Genomic DNA, 27,706 nt, shown 5'->3' on the forward strand with positions numbered 1-27,706 from the left:
ACAAATGAATCAGTAATCTATTGAGAACGAAGGATTGTCTAGGTTAGAAGAGACTACAACATTTGTTTAGTTTGGTCAAACAGAGGTTGAGAAAGAATTTGATAGTTGTCCATAAATATAGTATAGATAGCAACCAACAAAGGTTAGAAAGAGTCATTAAGCTAAAAGAAGATGTTGGCTCAAGAAGAAACAGATGTACATTTTCTGTGAACAAGTTTACCCTGGGAAATAGAAGATTTTGGACTATTAGAGAAGAAAAGTTCTGGTACTGTTGTTTTATATGTGTGAGAGTGTAAACGGTAATGGGTTAGTTAGGCAGACTAAGTCCTTTTAAGATGGAGCTGTCTTGTTATAAAACGGACTCTGTGACATGGTGTCTGTGACAACAGGGTCTGGCTTTCTTGATCTAGAAGGGCCCCAGGAAATGTGCAAGACATTTATGTTTTATGTATACAGTGCCATTAGACTGATGCTTCCAGGACTGTGAAAACCTTTAGAGCATAATCCTGCACACATAAGGGAGAAGTCTGTTCTGATGTAAGTGCAGTTCTTGAGCATTATCCCTTCTCTGTCAGCAGGTATTCACTGATCTTGCATCCGTCTATGCAGAGATCCTCTCCAAAAAGGTCTCAAAAAGATGGTGTTTTGGGAGCAGCAAACTGATGTTTCTTATGGATAGCAAACATTCTTTTGAGGAAAACAATCAAGGACGTTGCCTTTTAAATAAAAATAGCAAAACCTTCTTTTGTTTTGTCCTCCTTCAGCTGCAGAACCTTGCTACAGCTCCAGACTTCATCCCACAGCTCAGAAAAATCCCACATGCAGCAAAAACTAGCATTTCCTCACACTGACCACAAGTGACTCCCTCATCACAGGATGTCAACAAACTAGAATTTCAGCAGCAGCTGCTGCTTCTCAAAATGCTGGCAGTTGGCTAAATTGCACGTTTTTGTCTATTAAAAGAAAATAAAGTGAAATTTAAGTAGAATGTAACCAAGTGGGAGGAAGATGCAAATAACAACTCAGTAACTGCAGTTGTAATTATTTTTTGGAAATCACAGTTCTAAAACATTCAGATGGAAAACAAACTCTGTCATTAACATAGCCAGTCGGTCTCTAATCTTTAAGTTTTAAAATTAATTAAGAACAGCCCCTGCATTTCCAGTCACAAGGCTAAATCAGTGCATCTTTGCAAGGTGACAAATGGGAGAATGAGGCTTATTTGATTTCAGTGAATTGTAAAAGTTGACTGTGTATAGCTCATAATTAATGAATGGCCTTTGCATTCTTCTAGCTGAGGGACCTCTGCTGGCAGCACTTTGGGGCAATGTTGTGCCTTGTTGCTAGAGCAGCTTCCTGTCTGACCAGCATGGCTTTTGGCTGAAATCATCCTCAAGAGCTTTTCTGGACCGGTCAGCAAAAATATTTCCAGAAATAGTATATAGGACTGGAACATTTTGAGTTTGCTTCTGTTTTTTTCTCTTCTGTGTACAGCTACCTTGTGTGAACGCTCAAGCAAATGAAATCATCGGAACAGGACGTTTTAAGTAAATATTAGAATATTGCCAGCACAGTAAACCAGAAATGAGATTTTGATTTGTATATGTACTAATAATCTGATTTCTAATGCTTACGCTTATCTAGTGAAGAAACAAGAGATGTAGCATATGATTTATTTCCATTCAAAACAACACAAGGTTGTACTACGAAAGCCTTGCAAAAAATGAGCAGTTATAATAACTATGTACTTAGCAGATAATTTCAAATAAATATGCTTTCAGAGAATGGCAAAAATTGCCAAGTTGCAAAGAAAAAGAGAAGCATAATCATTGACAAATCATTTGTTAATGATGTTTTCCCAGATTTTCATGTTACAGACTAGTGAGAGTAAAGAAACTGAATACTATCTTGTGGGTATTTTAGAGAGATGTGATAGTTTATGACTGAGACTTTAATGTCTGTTGAATTGAGAGTCAAATTACATCCCTTTTAGAGCTTTGGTACATCAGCATTTCCCATTGTGTTAGTTATTAAAGACTGACAGATACTAATGTCATAAGTGTTTTTCTGATCGTTTTAATCATTACAGTTTATTTATGTTGCTATGGCATTTACAAGTCCCTATTCTGTTTCAGCACTTGGCTGTGCTAGGCTAGAACTGAAAGACAGACCTTTTCCCTGTGGAGTTCACAGAGTAAGAAAAGATGCAGGCGAAAGGGTGCAAGGGAGAAGGGAGAGAATATTCATCAGTTTGATGGGCAATAGACTTTTGATTCTTCATAGGTATATTGTGTGCATATTAGTAAGTGGCTAATATTTTGCAAATTAGTGGTATAATTTATTCTAGGGGCGCATACGCTGTATCAGTGTGGCCATTCTGGATCTTTCATTTGAGTCTGTACAATTAATTTCACATGAACAAGCTGTCATGCAGGAGGCTGCAGTGCAAATAAGCCATGTGCCAAGTACTAACTCATTGATGGATGAGCTGCCTTGTATTTTCCGTGGAGTGTCATGGGAAGGTGTATGCATTGCTACTGCTGAGAAGCTCAGCGTACTAAGTTCGCACCCTGAGACATATCCCATGGGAATTGGTTTGCCCAAAACCTTGATGGAGTTTGTGAAACAGTGCTGCTGCATTCAATTTGTATCCAGTTCTACTGTGACCTCAGTGGAATGATTTGTTGTCTTGAGTTGTTGAAATTACTTGTGGGTACTGTAAGAATGTTATGAAAAACAGCTGCAGCCCACACTTAGCATTTGCTTTGTTAATGGCGATAAACAGGCTCCTTAAAGAGATATTGAGAATTAAAAAGTGGTAATACTTAGGATGTATGTGTAACTATGTGGAGAGCCGTGCAGAGCAGCAGATGACTGAACTGGTCTTTCAACTTGGAAATGTGCCATACATTCAAACTGTAATTCAGGCTACAAGTGAAAATGTATTTGAACTTGTACTATCCTCTTTTTGCTCAAATGACAAAACTCCTGTGCTCTTTGGACACATTATAGCAGATGAATTTAGAATAGATTTTTAGAAGGACTCAGCTGTGGCCTAACTCTGCTTCCACTGAAGGTCATCTGTAAAACTCACACTGGCCCTAGTTTAAGCCAAAGTTTTGTTTATATTACCCTGAAATTTGGCACATATATGTGGCATTTGCAACAGTGAGGATTCAAGAGCACTGCAAGGGCTATTCATGACAACTTCCTAAACATCTCTTGCAGCAAATGCAGTTTTTTTCCTTCCTTTTCATCTTTGATGTCAAAGCTAAAAGAATAGGTTTAAAACACTGCAGATTTTTAGATTTTTCAAAGAGTGACCTAACAACTAAAACAAATGACGATGTATCTGATTTTCTGCTTATTTTAAATGGGCATCTGCAATTTTTACTGTGGCCAAAATTGTGTCAAACAGACCAAAGCAAACTACAAACATCCTTCGGAGATCATTGTTGTCTATTTTGAAAATCTTTAAAAATACACCAATTCAAGCATCATCATTATATTTTCCTAGGAAAATATGGTTTATTCTATCTTGGCACTTTTCTTTGCTAACAGTGGAATGCAAACATAAGGCTAAAGTCTCAAAACATTGTGTAGGAGGTGCACACAAAAATTTGTTTGCAGAGTAAATTATTTGTGCGTATCTCAATTTCAGCATTTAAAAAAATCTTTATAGTATCTTATGCTTTTCCAACAATAAAGACATACATTTTTTATAACTGAGAGTTAGTCCTTTTGGTTGGCCTCTTATATAGTATTCTCAAAAACCAAAAAAAAACATAACAACCACTAGAATATTCAAAGGCAAATTGAAAATGCTGTTACACAAAAGTTAGCTTTTGACAAATGTTAATAATTATAAAACAGCTCAAACTGAGGTTAATATGAGACTACTGTAAGACTAGAAATGTTTGAGAATTAGCAGGGAAGCTGTCATTATAAAGAGAATAAGAACTTAAAAGCATCTTTCTCTGTCTTACGTGGCATCTGTGCATAGCACTTTTTTCCTTAGCACAGCCTGTTTCTTTCTTGTGGGTTCAAGGAGACAGCTACCCTTGCTATACATCTACTTTTCTTCCTAGCTTATCTTCTTTAATGATGAGTTGGGCTAAGGCTTAAAATTAAAGTCACATATAATTCACACAAAAGATGCTGTAAAACACAGAAGCTTCACCATTTACAGAAGTGTGATGCTAGAAATACAGCCGTCAAATTTCTAGTGTGCTCCCAGTGTCAAAATATCTCAGCTTCTTTGGCCCTAATTTGAGTTTGCTCTTGAGATCCCTTTCTTCACCATCTGCCAGTGTGTTTGATCATGCACAAAAAATGGCTGCATGTCCAGTCTCTTCTGGCACTTTCTTTAGCCTCTGAAATGTAAAATTCAAGGAAGATCTCTGTCCTCTTGAAGGAGTCGAAAAGCTTTCTAAAATTGCAGGTCTCAGACCTATATGTAGGGTAGAATAACAGAATCCTTCAGTTGTTTTGTTACCGAATTTCCACAAAATAAGCAGTTCTGTCAGAGCATTGCTGAAAAACACTTAATATAAGACAAGAATGAAGAATGAGGAACATGATAAAAACAAGAATGTCATTTATTCAGAATTATGTGGCAATCTTTTCTTTAGTGTTTCATAGAATCTTCTACATTTTATTTTGATCATTTTGTATATCCTTTAGACAGATAGGTAATAACAAGAATCAGCCAATGAGAGTGATAAGTAAGAGATGTTGCTCTTAAATGATGTTGCTCGCTGTTGATGAATTTAAAATTACATTGTTGAGAATATAAGCTTACTCCAGAAAGTTTGGAGAAAAACAGGCATGTAACTGATCTAGGAAAGTACAGAACGATTAAGCAAAATCAGAGGAATATTTCTTATTTGATTAAATTTGATCAGTATGGCTATCACAGTGAATGTGTTATCTAAAAATGATAGACTTTGCAGGAAAATAATCTGGTCTAGCCTGGATAACTAGAGTGTGTCAGGAAAACAAGTTTACAAATTTCAAAAGCTGGCATAAAATGGTAATGTTTACCTTGTCCTCATGAAAATTCTGTAAAAATATTTTTAAAAGTTTGCATTAGAAAATATTTGGGACACCCAAAATAATTAATGATGTGATGTTCCAATACTAAACTTTTGGCAGGTGGGAAGCCTGGTGGAAGTCACTGTTTTGCCTGATTTGGAGTAGGGTCTTGCGTCTCATGTAAATGCTCTGACCATTGGGCTGTCAGATCAGTCTAGCTCCAGCTTTTCTGACCTGTCCGAAAAGTTAAATATTAATTAGACCAGAGAGGGACTGACTGTTTAGTGTGGTGAAGAATGGTGAAAAACTTTACTTTTGGTGTCAAAAGCAAGTGTCTCCCTGTGCTGTGAACTGGGCAGCACAAAGACTAAAGCCTGCATCTCCTATATTCCAGGACTGTCCTGACCCCTAGAATATTTAGGCCTTTTTGTCCTGAGAGTCTGTTCCAACCTGGAGATGCATTTTTCTGATGAATGCACTTTTCGGGCCGAAAACTATGCATTATTTAGTGAAGAGTTCCCAACCATTAATGGACGTAATTTAATTTATTAAGTGATCTGTAAAGCACTTTTTTTGTTAAACAAAGGAAAAAAAGATCTGTGGCACAATTTTGCATCTGTATATTATGCTTAAATGTCTGTTTTACCTAATTTCCAGTAGAGAAAGCTCTGTCTAGAAGGTGCCTTAGGTACCTGGTAGAGTTCTTCATCCATTTGTATGTAATTCTGCTAAGCAACAGCTCTGAAGTATAAGATTTAGAGTATTTTCTGTGTGTGTGTGTTTCTTTATCCCCATAGCACTATTTCTGCTTTGATCCCTCTGTGTCTGTGTTCCTGAGCAAATATGCTGCTGTATATTTTGATAAATGAACTAATAGTGGGAATATATTTATTTTAGGGTTCACCTGGAATGAAGGGAGAAAAAGGTGACAGAGTAAGTCTGCTTTAAAATCAGTTTCTCTCATATCTTTTTAATAAAATACTGTCTCTTTAAAAGCACAGACACTTGCTAATAAAACATTTGTTTTGATTATTTAGGGAGACATTGCTTCTCAGAACATGATGCGAGCAGTTGCAAGACAAGTCTGTGAACAGTTGATAAATGGTAAACAGTCTTGCTTTCTTTGTGCTTCATACCCCTAATTTACTAGTGTGCTTGTTAAAAGAGAAAGGAACAGTTTAAATTTAAGATGAAGGATATCAGCCACAAAGCATAACAAGCCCTTGAGTGATGTTGTAGTTGTCCAGTGCCACTGACTTAATGGGGAAAAGAATCCAGCGCGAGATCATTGCCAGATCCAAATTGCTAGCTTGACCATGAATGGCCATGGCTAGCTGTGAACTTTGGAAATATTCAGATGAGTCCAATACCCACTGCAAGACAGGTGATTTTCATGTTGTCCGTCTGGTCTAAGCTCACCTTATTTGTGTCATCAAATTAGGATATATTTTCTCATTAATTATGTCTTATCTTCAGGAGGAGGGAATCCGCAAGAAAAAGGATGCGCGCTGCAGATGCTTTACTAATGAGAAATGACAGATGATCTTTGGGTAAACAGTGTGCACAGAATCAGCTGTGGTATGCAAATGAAAATGAAATTACTTTAGATAAGGACTCCAAATTAAATTTCAATCCTCTGCTGCCACACAGGGGGTAGTTACAGAGTGCAGCTCTGGATCCCATGAAAATTTTCTCTGCAGAGGCTCTTTCTGTCCCTGAGGCAGTGCTTTTGTTATCAGCAGTCCTGCCAAGGAAGACAGAGCCAAATGTGCCCATAAATTGTTCCGAAAAAATAATACTATCTCTGTAGTAAGGGCAAGTGCTGGTTAGATCTTGATTCTTTGTTTTTTTGTGGTAAACAGAAATACCTTTTGGACCACTGAGTGAGTGTGCGCAGGTGGGGAGGACAGTATGTCCTTTAGAATATCTGCAGTGGCTGGTTTTAAAGCATGCCTAATTCATTAGCCAGCACACAGGAAGAAAAGCGCAATCATGAATGTGTACTGGCTTACGAATAGGGATACGTTATCTGAGGTCACTTGGCTTCTCTTTTTTGATCAACCATGTATTTTTTTCATATTCAGCTCATCTCTTCAGAGTTTAGGCTATGATTTGCACATTGCACTGATCAGGAAGGGCTAGATGTGCTCCCCACCCTCCACAATTAAGGGCTCTTTTCTGCCAAGCTACACAATGCTGTTGCTCTCTATCAAAGACACCTTGCTGTGGAAATGAAATTCACCTATGTACAGAATGCCAGCACAAGCCTATATGCATCCTGCATAGTTCATAGACTGTGTGCTGGCTGCACTACACAGGACTAATTTATCCTGTATTCCTTGTAACTTCTGAGCTCCAAGAGTACACAGAAATGTGGTCCTCTTCACTGTTTGAAGTGTAACAAGTCCTTTCTGTTCCTCAGAGTGAGAGACAACCTTTAACTAGAGCTTTGAGAGCAAGAATGTTGTAAACAAGTACTTATTTTCTGACTTTAACTGCTTTAATGTTAATTTTTTGATAATGTTGTCTGCTTCCAGAATTCCCCTTTACCCTTTTTCCATTTATTTTCAGCCTTCTTATTAGACATTCATCTTAATTCACCCTAATTCATCTGTACTGATTCACCGCTAATTATTTGGACAGAACAAGGAGAGGACTAAATGAAAAGGGATACATCTTTATTCCTTCCCACTCCAATAAAAGTTTTTCATATGTTTTTACTGAAGCATTTTCTTTTCTTTTCAAGGCCAAATGAGCCGATTCAATCAGATGCTGAATCAAATACCAAATGATTATTACTCAAACCGTAACCAGCCAGGGCCACCAGGACCACCTGGTCCCCCAGGAGCTGCTGGGACAAGAGGAGAACCTGGACCTGGAGGAAGACCAGGGTTCCCAGGACCTCCTGGTGTCCAAGGACCACCTGGTGAAAGAGGTGAGTAACGCCTAGAGCAGCTATATATTTCCCTGTGGACATAGCTCAGAGGCTGCCAGGGGAGCAGTGTGATCCCTTTACTGTGTCAGACTAGGAAGCACATACCTACTAGGTCTGCTGGATTGCTTGGAGAACACTGATGTACTGGAGGAAAGATCAGTTACATCAGTTTGTGTCTATAGTGCTTTCCTCTGTCTCTCTCTTGCTCATGTTTCATGAAACCCAGGATAGCGTAAAGTTTTGGCTGCTATCTCAGCGAAGTGTGAGGCATCCTCAGGATATCCCAGGAAAGAGAAAGTTCTCAGAGCTCTTCTGGCTCTAGACAGCTACATCTTGAAAAGCTGTCTGGAGTAACATAACTCTTTGCAGAATAGACACCTGATTAAGAGAGAAAGTGCATCATTACCAAGAATAAAAAGCAAGAGTCAAAAGAACTAGGACTCCGTCTTTGGCCCTTTGCATTCTTCTGAGAAAGGGAAGTGACTCTACACCGGGTTTGACCAGTTGGTAAATTTATTCTGTGGCTACGCTGGATTACTGCAATGACGTGAAGTAGCTGTACTGAACTATTATGTGGTGCCTGCTTATTCCAGCTACTCTGTAGCACAGACTTTAAGTATGCAAGCTTGAAATTACCTTCCTGTTTGTTGTTTAATGTAATAAGGTTCTGCGGTGGTTTAACTGTCTCAAAGCTTTTTCTGTGTTTTGAGAAAGCTTATTCACACTAAATTATTTCTGCTTCCTACTTTGTTTTTAGGTTATTTATATCCAAATTAAGTACTTCCTCAAATATACATTTAGGCATCTGTATAAAATAAGGTTTGACCAGCCCTAATCTGTTAAATAATTGGAACTAAATATTAATATCAATGAGAGAGCATGAAGAAATATTTATTGATGCCATTTCCTTCCTTTGGTTTTCACTATTTTTTTTAATTCTCTAGGAATTCCTGGAGAGAAAGGTGAAAGAGGGACTGGATCTCAAGGCCCACGAGGTTTGCCGGGGCCACCTGGTAAATATGTCTTGTTTTAATTAAAATCAGATTACAGAAAAGTGGAAGAAAAGGGCACCATTTTTTCATAGGGAACTAGATTGTTTATGGCAAATGAAAATACATTACTCTGTGCACTTCATGTTTTTGACATGTATTAGAATATAATGGAAACCTCTGCAACAATGGGCAATTTAGAAAGATTTTTGGATGTGGCTAATAGATACTTATCTTTATCTTGTAATTTACTTATCTGACATGTTTGCTTGTGTGAAAATTAATTTCATGAAAATACATTGGCCAAATATTTAATGGATGTTTTCACAAGTTTAAGCAGATGATACTTTTGGAATACCCAATTCAATTTTTTAATTATATCTGTGATTACACTTTGTCCCAGAACTATGAAATATTCCCTGATACAGAGTTACCAGATGGTAGTCTGATGACTTGACCATTGCTTTTGCAGTTTGTGTCATGCTGTTTTGTTCAATAATGCCTTGGCAGAAATCAGCTGCATCATTTGTTTCTGCTTTTAGTTTACAAGGCTAAACATGATTTTTCATTACAGGATACATAAGATGTTTGCAGCAAATTGTAGCTCCAGTTACTTGAAGCTTTATATTTCTGCTAACCATAATACAACCTGTTCCAAAAAAAACATTACCTCATCTACCCCAGAGCTTCAGAGTAGCAGAATTAATGTACTCCTATATTTTAATTGAAATCCAGTGTGCTTGTCTAATCTAATAGTTTCCCTTGAGATCTTCGTATCTTACACTGAGTGGAAATAAACCACAGAATTCATTGATGTTTCTAACTTGGCTCAGACCTTACTAAATCAATTTCTGTGAATAAATCCTTAAATAAGCCACACACAGGGAAGCAACTAATGATGAGTCATATTTCTGGTTTTCTTTTATTTTTCTTTCCGTTGACCCCCATATAGCAACAAAGTGCAAGTGTTTTCTCACCAAAGACGTAGACTAGACTGTGCAGTCTAGACGGCAGTAATGTTAGCTATTTTATCAAGCTGCTTCTTAAAGAAAACAACTTCCCCACCTTTCAATTCCAAAATTAGGTCCACAAGGAGAATCTAGAACTGGCCCACCAGGCTCCACAGGATCACGAGGACCCCCAGGGCCGCCAGGTCGTCCTGGAAATGCGGGTATCCGAGGTCCCCCAGGGCCACCAGGATATTGTGATTCGTCCCAGTGTGCTAGCATCCCTTACAATGGCCAAGGATTCCCAGGTATGTTATCAACAACTTAACCGCTCTTTGCCCTAAGTAGTCTTCACAGATGTGGCAGTTCGTGTTGAATTGCTTTACGTGAGACAGTCCTGCTTGCCTGGGCATACTGAATCAGGACGAAATGGTTGCAAGCAGCAGGCCTGCCTCACTGTAACCTGCAGGTGTATGAGCAGCCACTTAGATTTTAATACAGATTTACTTGTGATATATGGTTCAACTTAAATAGGAAGTAGTAACGAAATGTTTCAGTCTTTTTTTTTTTTTTAATGTAGAAGGTTAGTAGTTGATAACGTTGCTCATAGGATTTAAGTGACTGTTTTCTTCTTCTTTTTTTCCCCCCTCCCCACCCTTTCCAATCGTCTTCAGAACAAGGTTGAATTCTCCATGTTTCTCTTGAAAAATAAAAAGAATGCTGTGGTTGGCAATTTCTGTGTCTCTCTTTTTGAGCAATGTCAGGATTATTTATATAAAATTGTTACCTGAAATCAAAATTTTCCACAAAGGAAATCCGTTCCATGATACAGTGCAGACAACTGAAAAACACCACTGTCCTACAATTTCTACCGAGTTAAACTGCCTGGAGTCTGATTAGCCCTGGGTCATATCAGCCTTCCACTCTGTGAAGTAGCTCAGAACTGGGCTCCTTTTGGAATCAGTGTAAAGGGTGACAGCGGCCACCAATTTGTGAATGAGAAGGCATTAATGTATTTTACATGGGGATCCTGCAGGACCACAGTATTGTTAACAAATTAATATGTATGCATTGCAACATCTCAAAATTAGTGTATGTGATACTACTATTGGATATGGTTTCCTGTTAGAGTATTGTGCATGTACCCATGAAAAGAACAACAACAACAACAACAAAAATATATATATATATGTACACAAGTGCAGACTCAGTGCTGCTGGTTAAAGAGCCAGGTGTTTATGCAGATCTCATGCAAAATTCTGATTTAAATGAAAAAGAAAGAAAATTGTATCTGTGATTCAGCAGTGATCTCCTTTCTAGTAAGCAGCTATGTATACATATATAAATATATGCCTATGACTTAACTGTTATGTATTTATTTGGATGAAAGTATGTTTTTGCAAATCAGTTTGACTTTTAAAGGACTAACATCATCTTTGACCTGTTTCAGGTTTCGGCTAACACATTTTCTAAGTCACCAGTGCTGCTTACAGTTTGAATACATGAGAATCCTGTTTCTGAGATGTTTGCGCACGTGCTTATTAGAAAATGAGTCCGTATGGATATTTCACCACGGATATGGTTTTTGAACCATGCTGGCCTCATAGAATGGGGAGATTCTTTTACTAACATGACTCGTGAATGAGATAAAGGACAGTGATGTCAATTCATTAAGCCTGTTGCATTTCAGTAATAAAGTAGACAGTCTTTCTTAAAAAAAAAAAAGACCCAAATCTTCAAAAGCCTCAGTGATGAAGGAGGCTTGTAAAACTACTAACCAGCAAAGGTAATGCCATTAGAAGAGACAGATTTAACCTGGTAAACGAGAAATGACTTATGTAAATAGTAAACTAATTGTGGCTTGTAAATGATTTGTATGGGATTGTATCCACTAAAATCTGTTAACAACTCTACGTGATGCTTCTGCATAAAAGCCTGCTGCTGCTTGCTACATGCCAAAATAACATCTTTGACAACTTATGAAATCTACCTGTCTGTTGCTTGTTACCAACATATCCGATCTGGGGCATGTGCCTTTTTTGTATATGTAATCTTGTTGGATTCTGTAACTGCAGATATAAATACAAAAGTTTTATAATTATTTTTTCTTTCTGTTTTGCTGTAGTTTTTGGTGTTCCTGAAGCACCAGCTGTAACTCGGTTTGTTACGAGGAACAGCACCAGAAAGTGATATGTACTGTATATTGCCGCTGGTGATAGTTACATGTACACTTATTTTCCCATTCTCAGAGAAAATTAGTAAATGCCAAACCCACCTGTTCATTTTACCTGCTCCTTGTGCTCTATTAATTACATAGTCTAAGATAAAGTCCAGTATTTGGATTTACTGAAGTAGCTGTAAAATAATATTTTTATTTGTTTTTTTTTTCACAAGTCAGTCCCTTGCATACATTAAGATTCATTCTGCAATGTTTTGTATATTATAAATACAAAGCCATTCAAAATGACTTTTTACCTTTTTATTATTTTACTGCCAGAAACCATTCATGAACAAAACTGAAAAAGAACCCAGTGAATTATTAATTTATATATTTATTATGTGGAAATAAGATTGGACTAACATTATGTAGACAAGCTAACTTTCATTGTATTTGTGGAATCAAAGATATGTGATAATTATAATGTTCAATCGGACAACTATTTTCAACCAGAATCATACGTGCCTGAAAGTGGACCCTATCAGCCTGAAGGTGAACCCTTCATAGTACCTATGGAGTCAGAAAGGAGAGAGGACGAGTATGAGGACTATGGAGTTGAAATGCATTCACCAGAATACCCTGAACACATGCGCTGGAAAAGATCGCTGTCAAGAAATGCAAAAACAAAACAATAAAAGATCTGTATCTTGTTTTGGTTTTTTTGGTTGGTGGTTTTTGTTTTTGCTATACTTACATATGCAGATACATGTGGGGAGAGTGCATCATTTCTTTTGCAATATAGCTTTCTGTTTTTTTCGAATCAGACTTGCACCCCTGTTTTGTAGGAGTATCTTGCTTATGTGGGAATAGCAATGTATGTAACTAGGGATTTCATACTGCTCTGGAAATGCTTGTAAAATACTTCTGCTTAGAGTGGCTGCCTACAAGTTAGTATGTGCATTCAGTTATCCCAGTGCTGCATTTTCATTAAAATAATGTAAAAAAACCCCAAACAAAAAACAAAAAAGAAAACAAAAAAAACAAAACAAAAATAACCACAGAGCTACTGCAAGTTTTTAAGGACTGTTTGCTTTAGCTCTACATTTTTGTTCTTTTTCAAATGCATGTTGGCAGTTCAGTCAGATCACAGGTCTGCATTATCTAGTTAAGTAAGAAAGAAACAAAAAAATCCCTCTCCTTCCAGTATCATTGTCATTTTTCTTCTATTCTTAGTTACACTTTGCAGAGCATATACTGCTCTTATACATCTCCTTTTACAACCACAAACCTTAAGCGAAGTAGCTGAAATCATTGTATCAACTGGATACAGTTTAATAATGCCTTAAATCTCCTTGTTTTTAGACACATTAACATTTATGCCAAATTGCAGTCAATCCTGCAGAGATGGAATTGCATGTTTGTGTTGTATATTTAGTATGGATTTTTTTTTTTCAGAATACAATGTTTCTTAGTTATCAAAAGCAGTTGGAAATTGTTTGCAAGACAATGGATATAGAATTGCTGCTTTTATATTGTAACTGCAAATTGTGAATTTCACTGCCTTATATTATTTATTTCTGAAATGAAAGAGGCATTTTTCAATAAAACTACTGAAAATTTATGTGTGTCTGTTCATTTCTTGAAAGGTACTATGAGGCTTCCTATCTCTAAAGTGCTCATCATGATGTGTGTGTATACTATTAGTTTTCTTTATTCAGTCTTTCAGAAATGTCAAATATCAAAATCATCTAGGATGGGAATAGTGTTAAAATAGGTATTTGGGCTGTGGTGTCTAGATGTGGGTGGATGAAAGCAGAAGAGATTTCCACTTTCTGAGATATGGATATGACTCCTGACAACATTCAGTCTGCAAGGTGTTTGGCGAAGAAAATCAGAGAGGCTCTGAGCTCCAGTTGCTGTCTTTTGTTGGGTTTCTGGTGGATGGCTGTAGCAGCAGGAGAGACTTTTTTCACTTCAGGAACTATTCAGACTACATCATGTAGCAAAAGCCATGCAAACTTCTAATTCCTCCTCACGGATTGGTTGAGGTTGAAAGGCACCTCTGCAGATCATCTAAGTCCAACCCCCCTGCTCAAGCAGGGTCACCTAGAGCACGTTGCCCAGGATCGTATCTAGATGGCTTTTGAATATCTCCAAGGAGGGAGACTCCACAACCTCTCTGGGCAACCTGTTTCAGTGCTCAGTCACCCTCAGAGTAAAGAAGTTTTCCCTTATGTTCAGACAGACCTTCCTGTGTTTCAGTTTGCCCACTGCCTCTTGGCCTGTCTCTGGGCACCACTGTGGCCATGACAGTACTGAGTTCAGTACTGGAAAGTGGCTTGCTTGAGTAAAGTACTTGGGTGTCTGGTGTTTGCTGAGCTTCTTCAGGGGTACCATCCTGCTAATTCTACATGAGCTGGCTACCTGCATAGTAGCTTATCTGTATGTGCCCAAGCTTTGATCACACTAATACCTGTAGTGTAGCTATATCCAGAGAGGGCAACAAGGGTAAACTGGAAAACAACAGGAGTGGAAGAGCATCAATGGACCAGAAGAATCACTTGCCAAATGAGGAGGAGTGGACTGGTGGTGATTCCCATGACCCTTCCTAACCATGGTGTCTCAGAGGCCTGTCTTTGAAACAGAAGTGGCTGTTACCATAGGACCTGGAGCAAACCCTTCTGAAGTCAGTGCAGAAGCTGCCACGGCATTTCTCAAGATCATACAAGACATCTGTCACAGAAGCGAAGCTGGATGTGCAGGCTGGCTTCCTGACCACTGCATGCTCCTTTCTCTGCACTGGAGACTATATGGTGAATTTTAATGTCCACAAGTGGAGATTATATAACATCACAGTTTGTCTAACTGGTTACCAGTGAAATGAAAGCCAAACAAATGGCATTTCAAAGAGTGCTAGTTATTGCACCCATATGTCTTTTAGACTGTAAGAGAATAATTCTGGGCTGAACAGAGGAACATTTAAAGGAAAATCAAAAGGCATTGTTTCTTTATGTTTTCTTCTAGTTGCAGAGAGTTATGCATCAAAAATATGTCCTGCAACTTGGTATGCAATAAAGAAATGCATGTGTCTGGCAGAAAATGGCTGGTAGGAATTTGGAGGCATGATTAAAATGTTTCTCTGACCTGTATTTAAAAATAAAGACATCTTGCACTGATCCCCCATCTGTCTGTTTCTGGCATTAAGTGTCTCCCTAGGACAAGGTAAACCAGATGCCCATATCTTCATAAAAGGATTCCTTTCTGTCTTCCAAACAGAAAGTTTTACAGAGAGAATACCTTATTTAAAGCACATATAGTTTAAATAATTTTTCTAATTCTTTGCAAAATATACCCAATGCCTGCCAACTGCACCTTGTAATCTTAACATTCTTTACTGATGTAAGTCTTAATAGAGGTGCCGTTATTTGATTATCAGAGGACCTGAAATATTTAAACATTCAACAAAGCTCAGCCTATTGGTAGCCAGTGCATTTTTAATGACAAAATTCTGCTTACAGATCTATAGGATGGATATCAGATCTAGGATCTGTCCTTCCTGAAGGTACAGAATTTTAAGTAGAAGTATGAATCAGGACAATATCCTAACTTGAGATAAGCATTTGGATTTCAGAAAAAACACCCCCAAAGGTGCTTAAAATTTCTTTCATCTGTACCATAACGCTTGATTGAGGCATCCTTCTGCTGGCAGTCCATTTTGGAATAAAAAGGACTTTCACTGGCTCATCCAAAATCTGGAGAAATTACTTGAAAGTGTACTTGGACAGCATGTAAATGAGTGTTTACTGATGGAGGCCAACAAGGAAGAATAACTCAGTTCCAAGAACTCTCAGGGGGTAATAACTCTCGGGGGGGGGGGGGGTATTGATGACACTTCTGGGAAAGCTGTGGTGAAGCAAAGCCAAGCAAGTCCTGGAGAAATACAGATGCAAAGCAAATGGAAACAAGTTTGAGTTCCTGAATATCTCATGCACAAGTGAGCAGTTTACAGAGTTTGACAATTTTAAAGAAGGAAATTGTTTAAAAGCTCACTTCTAATTGTATATACGTTTTCTCTCCTTTTGGCAAAAACTGTGGATATGAACAAGCAAATGGGAGAGGACTGCTGCGCGTCTAAAATTAGGACTGAGCATTGCAGGGAGGATCTCAGTGACGATGTTTTCAGTCTTTCTTTGCGCCCTGCAGACATTTGCACAGAGAGAAATTCTTTGCATTCCAGAAAATATGGATAGGAAAACTGCACAAATACCCTGGCAGTGTTACTGATTTGCACAGGCTAAATATTATGGTAGTGTGTTACTGTTGAGATCTCTCTGAGAATAATAGGCAAAATGGAGCGAAGGAAAGCTATGTAAAGAGCCTCATTTGAAAGAGTGTTTCCCTTCATTTTTTTCTGTTGTGGTTCTGGGTTTGAATGCCCTAGAACTGACTGCACAAAGAGATGCTTATAAAAGAAAAATACAAAGCGACATTGATTGATTTTATTAGAAACAAAGAGTTTCAACCAACAGCATTAACAATTGCTCTTTGTTCCCATGAAGGCCCTTTATGAAGAAAAAAATTGGTATATTAGTGATATTACTGGTGGATCTATATAGATCCTAAAGGCAGTAAATCACATTAGCAAGTTTCCAAAATAATCCACTGTGACCACCCAGTAATACACCCTGGAGAACCCATTCAAGGAGTCACATAGTCTTTGAGGTTGTTCCCTGCATTTATGAAGCAAAATAATGTATTGAGATTTTTTGACTGCAACTCAGATCAAAGTTAAAAATGACACAGTACACCACCTTTTGGGAAAACATGGCAACATTAATTATTTTCATGTCAGCTTTTGAAAATAAAAATGAATATTTTTGTAGCATTTTACTTTAGATGGCCCATTGAACATACTGATATGAAGACAGTTGTATTTCAGGTCTGCAAACCCAGAAAGATCAGACTTCATTAAAAAACAATTTCTAACACAAGATTTTCTTCCTTCAGTATTCTGAAAAAGACCACACATTTTTCCCTTGACTAACTCATTTAAAGATATACACCCATCATTTTCATGCCCTGGAAAAAGAGATAGGAATGAATGGAAATTCTCTTCTGAAGAATTCTCCACAACTGCAAATTACTTAGTTGACATCCTCTTAAAAAGAGTAGACTCAGACAGTGTTTTGGTGCTGAACATGATTTGGGCTTCTGAAAACAAGAAATGGTCACTTGCATTTTCATTGAATTCTTTTCCTGTGACGTTTGCTTAATGTTTCCAACCTATTGTTTTTGTTCTTTTGTGCCATCTATGAGATAGCTGAGCTAACTGTCACAAATTGCATCTGAGATAGTCATTCACAAATGCAAAGTGAAATCCTGCCTCCCATAAGATCAGCTATGTTTTTTCACTGACTTTAGCGAGGTTAAGCTTATAGCCATTCAAAAAAACTAGATTGTAGGCTTGGAGATGTAGAAAGCCCTTAACAATAAAATATTTATTTGTTTTTTAATGACGAAAAGCAGCAAGATCATTTGGAGCTGTGACCCAGATTCTGCTCTCAGTGACATTCCTGGATCAGCATTGTTATTCTGAATTTCTTCATTCTTGAAAAATGCAGGGTTTTTTTTCAAAGCTGTTCTTACAGAATACTTTAGCACACACTTTGATTTCCACAACCTTCTCATTTCTGTATAGCCTGTCCAGGGTACCTCAAAGGTTTAGTTCATGACCACTGACCCTTTTCTTTGTGTGACCCATGTTTATTGCTCCCTGGAGTCATGCAAGTTACTAACTGGGTTTTCAAGAGTTGCTAAAGATTTGGGTATATGACATTTCTGCGTGCTCAATTTGAGACACCAATTGAACCCTTATTTTTAGAAGGCGCTGCGCCGCTATTAACTTGACCCCTTTAACCTGCCTCAAGTTATCTTCTGAGTCACTGCCTAGCTGTCATGGAAATCATGAGCACAGATTCTTTTAAATTCTTTTAAAAAAGATTATTTGTATGATATTAAATGCTGAACAAAATATAAGGATAGAGAAGAAATAAGATACCTCCTGTCTTTCATTTTCTAGCATATTATCCCTGCAAAGTTCTTAAGTTAAAAATACTGAAGGAGATGGATTTTCTTCCTACAGCTATAATAAAAGTAGAAAAGCTTCAGATGTTCAGGAAATACTGGAAAGGAGAACAGAAAAGAAGCTTTTTCCATTCAAGAGGGCACCTAGCCAGAGACTTCCGTCATAAACTTCACCAGAGTTACTGGTTTCTGAAGTAGTACAAAAATAAAGACATTTCTAAGTTACCAGCTTCAGTTCTAATGATGACAAAAGTGTTCCTGTTAAACTGTTAAATACCTTGAATAAGAATGTTTTTACAGCTGCCAAACTGCAGCAAATGTGAGATGTTTATCAGTTATAATGCCCTACTGTTTATGTCTCGTAGCAACCACCCCTGGAAAAGTTGCAACATATTATTTAATGTTTGCAGCTTTTGGTTCCTTTCATGATGATAACAGAGCAAATTAATCAAAATTACTGTACCCCTTACAGTACCTTTTTTTCTGTTTATCAGTTATGTCTACATTTCATCCCCTGCACAGTCCTTACCTCCTTTCACGCCGCCTTTCCTTCCTGGCCTTTACACGGTGCTGCCCTGTGCTCAGCGCTCCCAGGCGGCAGCGTCTGGAGTTGTGCGTATGGTCCGGGGCTCCCCGGGTCCAAGACAGGCAGGACAAGCTGCAGCAAGTCCAGCCGAGGGTCACCACACACTTTGTGTGACTTGTATTTTGCTATTGTATGACTTCTTAAGCCCCAAACTGTAAAGTGGGGTTTAGGAACAGAGTTTTAGGGTTCCTTATTGTTGACACTTGTGTAAGCATTGACCTTTTCAAATAGCTATGTATCTTTTCATACTGTTAGTCCAGTAGGTACTCATTGCTTTTATACTACTATTGTAACAGATTAAGAGGCAGGAAGTCTTCTTGGCAGATTTTATGGTTTTCTTCTTACATATGGTCACAGGTATTAATTACCATGTGAGATGGTTCAAGTCATATTTTTTTATCCTAGAGCTATTTCCAATACATATGCAAAAGAAACAAAAATAGTACTTTTTTTGCCCACTGGAAGATAGTGAAAAAAAAATACCATTTTAACTTTAGTAGACTTTATTTTTAACTCTGATTTACATTATAGATGAATAACTGAAGATATATGGCCATAACCAAGGTTTGACCTGGAAAGAAAAACAGTCTTCTTCCTTAGAAATACTGTAAGCAGTATAATTTTTGTGTATACATACATGCACTTACACGCACTCATGCATATACATTCCTACTCACGGATAAGGGAAGTTTTTTCTTTTTTTTTTTTTTTAACTTTTATTCAATTTCAAAGTTTCTTTCTCCAGTTACAGAATTTTAGCTGATTTGTCCCTAAAAAGCCAAAAAGAAATCCTGGGCCAGTGTCTGCCCCTAGATGTTTATCCTTAAGACTTCAGTTCTAGAAATTCTGTTGACGTGAGAAATGTCAGCATAATAACAAATATAGGGGAATCCGCAGACTTGTTTTCTTTGGCAGTTTTCCACAGAATACCATGAATACTCTGTGTTGTTATTTGGCAATGCCCTTGTGTACAGTGTATCTGACAGAAAACTCCTTTAGACTGCAAAAACCCAGCCAGCACATCCTCCAACCTAGTATCCTGAGGTTATATTTCTCCATCTCATTAACTGACCTCTCTTTTCAGTAGCAACAGAAGTCAAAACAGTACCAAACATCTCAAATATCTGCTGCATTTCTCAAAGATGTCAAAAAGATGTGTTTTTCCTCTACAACATTTGCTTTCCCCAAAACAATCTGAGAAAATTGCTAGTGACATAGGTAAAGCTTTCAGGAATTTGAAGAGAAAAAGTTTTTTACGTCTACTAATGATTAACAGTTTTGCTTTAGACAGTGGCATAAGATTAAAGTGTTTCTAGGGTTCAGATAACCATATCATAGTGCTTGTTTTAGAAGTCACTAAAGTATGTGTATAACTGAAAACAGACTAATTATTAGAGCTACTATAGCTCAAAGTGCATTCCCACCCATAGGTCAAGGAAACCAGGTAGAGAAACTATCTTGTACAAGAACTCTGTACTCCCACAGGATCCCAGATTGTTCCCATTCCTTTATGAATGTATGTTAGTGGTGATTAACAACAGAAAGGGCAAAGCAGCACTAATCGTATTCCAACAGTTTCCTCAGTGCCTCTGATGAATTAGCATGGGCTCCAACACCAAGCTGTCATCAGTGCACTGAGTGCATTATCAGTGGGCCACGACAATAAGGAATTTCAGAAAAAAGAGACTCCCTAAAGGCCATATGGACCTGGACTATGTCTTTGTTTAATTCCTTTAAAATACAGGCTCTTTCTCCAGCCTAGATGGGAGAAGGTTTCTAAGTTATTCTTGGGCAAGTAGATGAAATCATGGAGAGGAAAAAGAATTCACAAGCTGTGACTCCTAATGTCCTGGCCCAATGAAGTTTTAGCTCCTCTCTCAGTGTGGGTCACAGGGCTGGCATCTATCTTTGACCCTGATGGGTTTAGCATGAAGAACTAAAGCAAAGATCAAATGTGATGGATCAAAGGGGAAAATGCACAGGGAAACCTCCAATTGCAGTCACCAGCTAGTGTGGTCTTGTGGTTGTGCTTTCTCCTGGAGTCCATTGGGAGGAAATGCGAGCCATCAAGGGTGGAAGAAAGCTTACTCTTTATCGAGGAAGGAAAGAGAAAGGGGAATGCAACTGGCAGTTCTTTCTTTGAGATGATAATAAAAGACACAAGGAACTCTTCCGCAATGGGTTTCCAGATTCAAACTCCATCTACTTTTAGCCATCCCACAAAGTTAGGTAATGTGCTCATTTTCTTAAGGACCTTGATCATTCTTGACCAAAAGAACTCAGCTTTATGAGTGGTGGGTTTCTGACTGTTGCTTCTTCTGTCCCACACGTACAACACAAGTTATGCTGTCCACACCTGTAAACTGATAGAGAGCTCATTCCATTAGTTTATATGCTAACAGACAGCAAATCCCAGTAGGATCTAACCCACTTAATTAGGTACTTCATCTTTTAGCTTGTGCACTGAAATTTTATTTTTTTTAGCAACACACTTCTAAAATTAGCATCAAAGTTTTCTGTAAAGTCAGGGGGAAGGTGCGTGTGCCTTAGGAAGCCTCCGGGGGTGGATCAGTCTGTGAGATGTGAGAACCTAAATTTAGGATTTGCATATGCAAGTGTGTATGACTCCTTGGCTTGGGCAATCAACACAGCAGAGCAACTAAACCTGTCTAACACTGCTCAGCATGAGGGAAAGGGCAAGAGCTCTGTGTTGTCAAGAAGCCATCACTGCATAAGTGGAGAAAGGAGTTAAGAAACTGGACCCAAAGATAAGAGCTTATCTAGGATTTTTTAGGAATTGATTAAACCCATGTCTTTTATGTTCAGGTATCTTATGTGAGCTTACCCCACACTGCTAGAGCTCACAAGGGTAAATTAATCTTAGGGATTTTTCCTTGTAGAGCACATGACATATCCTTTAACAACAGGAATTTCTAATGAAAACAGCATGTTCTGTGAGCATGCTGTGAAGGATCTCAGTCTTCAGGTGGTGACGGAGTTTATGGCCATATATAAGTATAACCCACTGGCAGTCTGTGGTACTTGAAGACTAGTGTGCAAACACAGTCTCTCCAGGTGACTAAATCCAGTATTCCAGTACTCTTACCCTTAGAGAGGTTCCTCAGTTTCTTACCAGAATCTTCCTTACTGCAGTTTAATCTCTTTTGTGCAACCATACATATACATACAGTTCAGCACAACCCTTTACAGATGTGAAGATTGCTATTCAGTCTTTTCTTCATCTGGCTAAGAAAGCCATGGTCTTAATCTTTGCTCCTTTCCTGGACACCTGATCACTGTTGTTGCTCTCCTCTGGTGTTTGTCCATTTGCTCCACATTTCTAAATGTGATGACCAAAAATAGATTCATTTTTCCAGCTGAGTGGAATTATTTCTGTTTTTTAACTGAATTTTCATCAGTGGAGTGCGGCCCAGTGCAGGTCGTGCCCTCGCCTGTGGTCACAGCCCCATGGTGCCAAGCGCAGCGGCAGAGCCGGGGCTGGTGGCAGGCCCCATTGGCAGCCCCCATGTGGCAGTGATGGACCCAGAGCGGGTTACTCTGAGGGGCTGTCTGGAGTGAAAGGAGCCAGGGCCAGAACAGGGCTGAGGACAGGCAAAACTATTACTGCGATTCAGTGAGATCTACTGGGAAAACAAAAATGAGGAAGATTGTAGCTGATCATCTAGAGAAAGTACAAAAAAAGAAGATAATGGGCCCACACCTTTAAATGAAAGCACCCACCATCCCTTTCTGGCAGAAGATTCGTAGATACAATTTTTGTGTATTATAAATCTGCAGTCATTTGAACAAGGAGGTGACTGAGATTTTTTTTTTTCAAATGGGAATATGTAAAGAAATGTGACTAAAGATTGCTGTACTCCACTTTATGCACCGGTATGTAGGAACACGAACTGCAAGTGGAGAATGAATATGAACTACAGCCATTTATTTATAAATAGATATTTCTCTTTGGAATTTAGACTTAAATGGAAAGACATTAAAAGGAGGAACAGATGATAATCTTTCAGCCAAGGGCTGGTTTGTTCCGACATTGGCTGTGTTGGAGGCAAAATTACAGATCTTCTGGAAGAAAGGTTTTCTTTCACAATCCTGCATGAGAGAATTACTTCAGTTATGTGACTTTGACTCAGTTCATTTATGATGTGTCTCAACTTCAGTCTAATTGCATTACTCAGACATTCATCTAATAATTCTGAATTCTTCCCTTGAACGAAAAAAATTTGTTTTTCCTTTCGTATTTCTGAATCATTCTATGTCTCTTATCCAAAGCTATATGGGTAATAGCCAGATGCTACGGCCATATATGGCTAGGTATCACAGGAACAGCTTTTCCTATTTTTCTGAGTAGTAATGTCATGAATTTTTAACAGATTCATCTCGTATGTTAAAGTATATGAAAAGTTTATGATATCTTAAAAAAATACATTATGCTTGTAAATTTACCTCTTCTTAGAAGTACTTTTAAGATCATCGTGTAAAATGTAGTACAGTTTAGTCTAAAATTGGAGATGTTAGACTTGAAAAGGTATTTGGATAGATGGAAGGGCAGTTCAGTTTCAGATCCGGCAATAGATCTTACCCAGGAGCCCTCAGGAAAGACAGGACCTCCCTTATTTTTATTACCTGTTAACAGTCTTTATCAGACTTCCTGCATGTATTGTAATGCTTCACAAATGTATACAAGTCAGAACATGGCATATTGTTTTTATGGTAACTCACAACACCAAAGGTTTGAGAAAAACATTGTTCAGCAGAAAAGAATATTCCTGGGATGCTTGGATACTATACTACATGTTCAAATAAGAAAGCCTAGTCAATTGTGCTTTCAGAATCCCACAAGATCAAAATAACTTAAATTTCCTACCTGGAACAACTTATTATCACATTTTTCCTGGTATAGCATTCTGTATAAACAGAGTAAATAGAATGAAGTACATTATGATAAAATGTGTTGTGTGATTCATGAGATTATATTTACTGTCACGTCTTGGTGTGGTATGTCTTTTATTTATTTAATCTACTTTGTTTTTGTAGTTTTAAGAATGGTCCCAGCTTCAATGGCTGGGGAAGTTCTCATTGTAGTACCAATAGTGTATTACACTTTGTTCCAATTTAAATTCATCCAGCTTTTATCTGTTAAATCTGATATTATTTTTGCTATTTTTCCTCAGAATCATCTGCAAAAGTATACATAGTTCTAAAGCTGCATGAATCAATTCAGCTTTGGCAGTCAAAACTTAAAACCACCATTTCTCGTCTTGTTAGTATGTAATCTTTTGGCACATTTTCTGGCAACATCCTATAACATTATTAGCACTGAGCATCATGCTGTGGAAAAAGTCACATCCCAATATGGTGGAAATTCCACTAGAGGAGAAACCAGTTCCACCCAAACAGGTTGAGTTTTGCCTTTAAAATACTCTTTGGAAATGGATCTGTATTGAATTTCAGAAATTATGGCCAGATTTTTAATAGGTCTCAGTACCCTCAGCATAGGCACAGGAGAGTCTAGTTACACATGGGGTTCAGATATGAAACAGCTTGTAATGGGAGCTGGTTAGTCACACCGTTGTGGTGCTGAGCCCAAGCTGGCAAGCTCTGCTGAGAGACTGCACATTTTTTGCTGAAGGTCAGCACCAAGCTAGTATATCTACATGTTTTTTGACTCAGAGCTGGCTTGTAACAACCCATCTTTGAGTGCGGGCAGGGTTTGTGTGTGCCTGTCTTGCAGGCATGATACAGCCTCACCCTAAATTAAATGGTCACATTTTCAAGAATGCTTAGTATGTCAGGACTTGTTATCTGGCTCCACCGAACATGAATATAAAGGATAGTCTCCTGGACACTCAGAAAAAAAAAAAGTTGGAAAGTGTCTTTGCAGTCCCAAAATGCATAGGAATTCAAGACTGAATGGGGCCTCCTCAGCCACTGAGTCTAGCTTGTGGCTGTGGCTGGTACTACAATATAGAGTCCTTTCAAAAACCTATTAACCTACATCTTAAAAGTCATGTTTGGCTCCTACTCTTTCTATTGTAAATTATCCCAGAACTGGACTGTACTATCATATAAAAAATCTAATTTTTGGTCTAAATCTAATCTCTGGAGGGCTAGTTCATATCCTTTGTTCCTGTGTCATTTCCACTTTTTAGCTTAGCCAGTTCTTTTCCTTCTCTTGCTTTTATCTGGTGATCTATAAGCATTAGTCATATCACTTCTCAACCTTTGTACTAGTCTAAAGACTCTTCTCTCATAAGATGTCATCCCTATTTCCCTGCTCAGTCTAAAGGTCCTTCTGAATCCAGCTGACTTTTTTACTCTTAGTTTATTGAAATATTCCCTTCATAAACACCAAACCATCATTACAGTCATATTTTTGGTTTAACTTTGGTTCCTTTTAATTTAAACTTAATTGGCTTGTCATCACTTGATCCCAAAGTTATATTCTGAAACTAGTCCATATATAATGTCTTCATCAGTCACTGAAATCAATTAATAGAATTAAACCAAAACCAACATCAGTATTGTTAAACTATTTTATGAAAAAATATGTCAGAGATTATACTAGGACACATCTGTGCTCTCCCTATGTTAGTGTCTTTGGTTCTCTGATTTTTATATAGGAAATAAAAGTCTTCCAGATTATATAATTCTTGAATGTATGCATTTCTGTAATAGCTTCAGAGATATCTCTACTTTTATCCAATGCAGACTTCTAGCTCAGTCACAACAAAAACCTCATTATCATCCTTTTCCCAGTAGATTTGGTTCACTTCATTCCCCCTGCATTTCTGTAGTCTCTTACATGGACTATGATGTCTACCCACATCCATTAGACAAGATCTCCCTTTGGAAATCTTCAGAAGACCTGCATCCCCCCAACACTGTGTTATTCTGGAGAACCATTTCACTGCTGCAGGGTAGGCGCCTGCCCTAGGCAGACTGCATCCCGCGCGGGAGGCCCTGGTGCACTGGCTGTTAAAGTGCTTCCATTTTGTTGTCTGGGTTGTTGATATTTGTATGCAATCCATTGCTTTGTACTGGTCACTCCCTAGGAGTCTTATTGTGTTATTTCTGTACTGCCAACCAAGACTGGTACTTTATTTGCAGAATTGCACCCTGTTACTGCTCAGCAAGCAGTAGCTGCCAGTGGAAGGGGAGACAGTCAAGAGCAAAGTATGAAGCCTTTTGCTAAAAACTTGGTCAGCTAACCAGGCCATTTAGGTTGGCCCCACTGAGTGGTGAGTGCTCCATGGGTGGCTGGGTCCCATGCCTAGGTCAGGTTTTGGGTTATATGACCTCATTCACTGTTGAGTTTCACCAAACATGAGATTGGGAAAATATCATCCTTGGATGGGTAAATTTGGATCTCTTAACCAAACATTGTAGAAAAAATGAAATGCAGAATATTTTTTGTGAGTTATTTTTAGGGTAAAAACTAGAAAATGCTGCAAGCAGAAAAAAAGTACAGAAAAGGACTGTCTCTCCTGTAGTAAAAATATCCATCCATTCCTGTTTTATGAAAGAAAAAGAAATCTATTTTAATCTACAATAAATGATATGAACGTGTCTCAAGGTACACTCCAACCTATTAAAAATATCTGTCACCTGAACAGAAACATGAGTTATGTAACTGATATAAAAGTCTAATTATTTTAATAAATGATGAATAAAAATGAAATGAGTTTTGTAATGCCTCTAAGTTTCTCTGTCACCGTATACATTTAAATGTAATGTTGGTAGCTGGACAAGGATAAATTACAAAAAAAACCAACAACATCTGAGTCTGGTTTCTCTTGAACTTTAAGAGCATTTAAATTTTCACAAATTTTTCCTACTCAGTCAGGACTTCATGCATATTGAGTAATGGGGCAAATCTTAGTGGCACAGTCAGTCAGGTCGTTACGAGTGATTATTTATAACTTACTCCTCACTCCTACATTTTTCTGGAGTGTGAGTACGTGATGAAAACATCTAAGGAAATGTACATTAATGAATTGTCTTTTCATTAATTCAGGCAACACTAAGTTTCCCTTAAGGAAAGCACTTGGGCAAGCATAATAAAACTGATTTAATTTGAACCTCTATCACAATTTCTCATGCTTTGAAAATAGTTGTTGAGATAAAGCATGAAGAGGTTATTAACAATATCTTATGATCTCTTCGGATTTTGATATCATTCCAACATAGTCTGCCCCCGCAGCTCCCACTGCAAACTTATCTCAAAGAAGTGGTGAGTATCCTCCACTAGTGTAGCAAGTTTCTAAATATTGTGACATGAGTCATGTAATTTTAATGTCATTACTGTCAAAGTATTTAAAATAGAGGCTAATTTTTAGGGGTGAACCTTTAGTGAGGACAACATTTTATGTAAACAAATGATGGAGTCCTAAGTAGTGGCTGCAGTTTCATAGCAGGATGAGAGCCTGAAATCTGCAGAAACGGCTTCTGAGCCAGTGGTGTTCCAGGGCCCGTGTTTCTTATTTCTCACCCCAGGTCTTCAGGTGCTTCATACTTTCACCATTTACAGCTGAATTATGTGCTCTGTCTCAAAGGCCAACTTCTACCAGGGTATGAAAAGCTGCAGTTCTGAGCTTTCAGTCATACCTGAATTTGGACCAGACTAGTCATTTGGTTCCTGTGTATAATTAACAATGAAAGCAATTAATCCTGTGGAAAAGCCATTAGGGAAAGAATTGTCCTAGGACTAATGAAGAGCAATGGAATGGGGAGGACACAAAATATTTGATTCCCTGCTGTCCTTATATAACTCCTGTTCTTTACTTTTTCCCAGCACCTTGCAAACTGGCTAAGCAGAATTGTAGTCAGCATGGAAGGGCACTTCAGGGAAGCAAGATTTTGAGAGACCTTTTTTAGGCTAAAAAAGTTAATCAATAATGAATTTAACCCTCTCTGTCTCCTTTTGTCCTCCCTTCTCATTGTAAGGGACTAAAA

The 27,706-nt window shown here is 38.0% G+C and overlaps 1 protein-coding gene across 3 annotated transcripts in view; it reads left to right on the forward strand.

The window, feature by feature from the left end:
• COL12A1 (collagen type XII alpha 1 chain) overlaps positions 1–13,684 on the forward strand; it is a 111,154-nt gene extending 97,470 nt beyond the window's left edge. Inside the window, exons 61-66 of one of the 3 annotated variants that reach the window (XM_067294103.1) lie at positions 5,932–5,967; positions 6,072–6,138; positions 7,781–7,969; positions 8,914–8,982; positions 10,043–10,213; positions 11,356–12,006. In XM_067294103.1, the coding sequence (XP_067150204.1) occupies positions 5,932–5,967; positions 6,072–6,138; positions 7,781–7,969; positions 8,914–8,982; positions 10,043–10,213; positions 11,356–11,366 (543 nt within the window). In that variant the 3' untranslated portion in view covers positions 11,367–12,006. The other 2 variants (XM_067294104.1, XM_067294102.1) reach the window with 2 other exon arrangements.
• The last annotated feature ends 14,022 nt before the right edge of the window (positions 13,685–27,706 follow it).

Source organism: Apteryx mantelli, chromosome 3 (genome assembly GCF_036417845.1).
Source record: "Apteryx mantelli isolate bAptMan1 chromosome 3, bAptMan1.hap1, whole genome shotgun sequence".
Lineage (NCBI taxonomy): Eukaryota > Metazoa > Chordata > Aves > Apterygiformes > Apterygidae > Apteryx > Apteryx mantelli.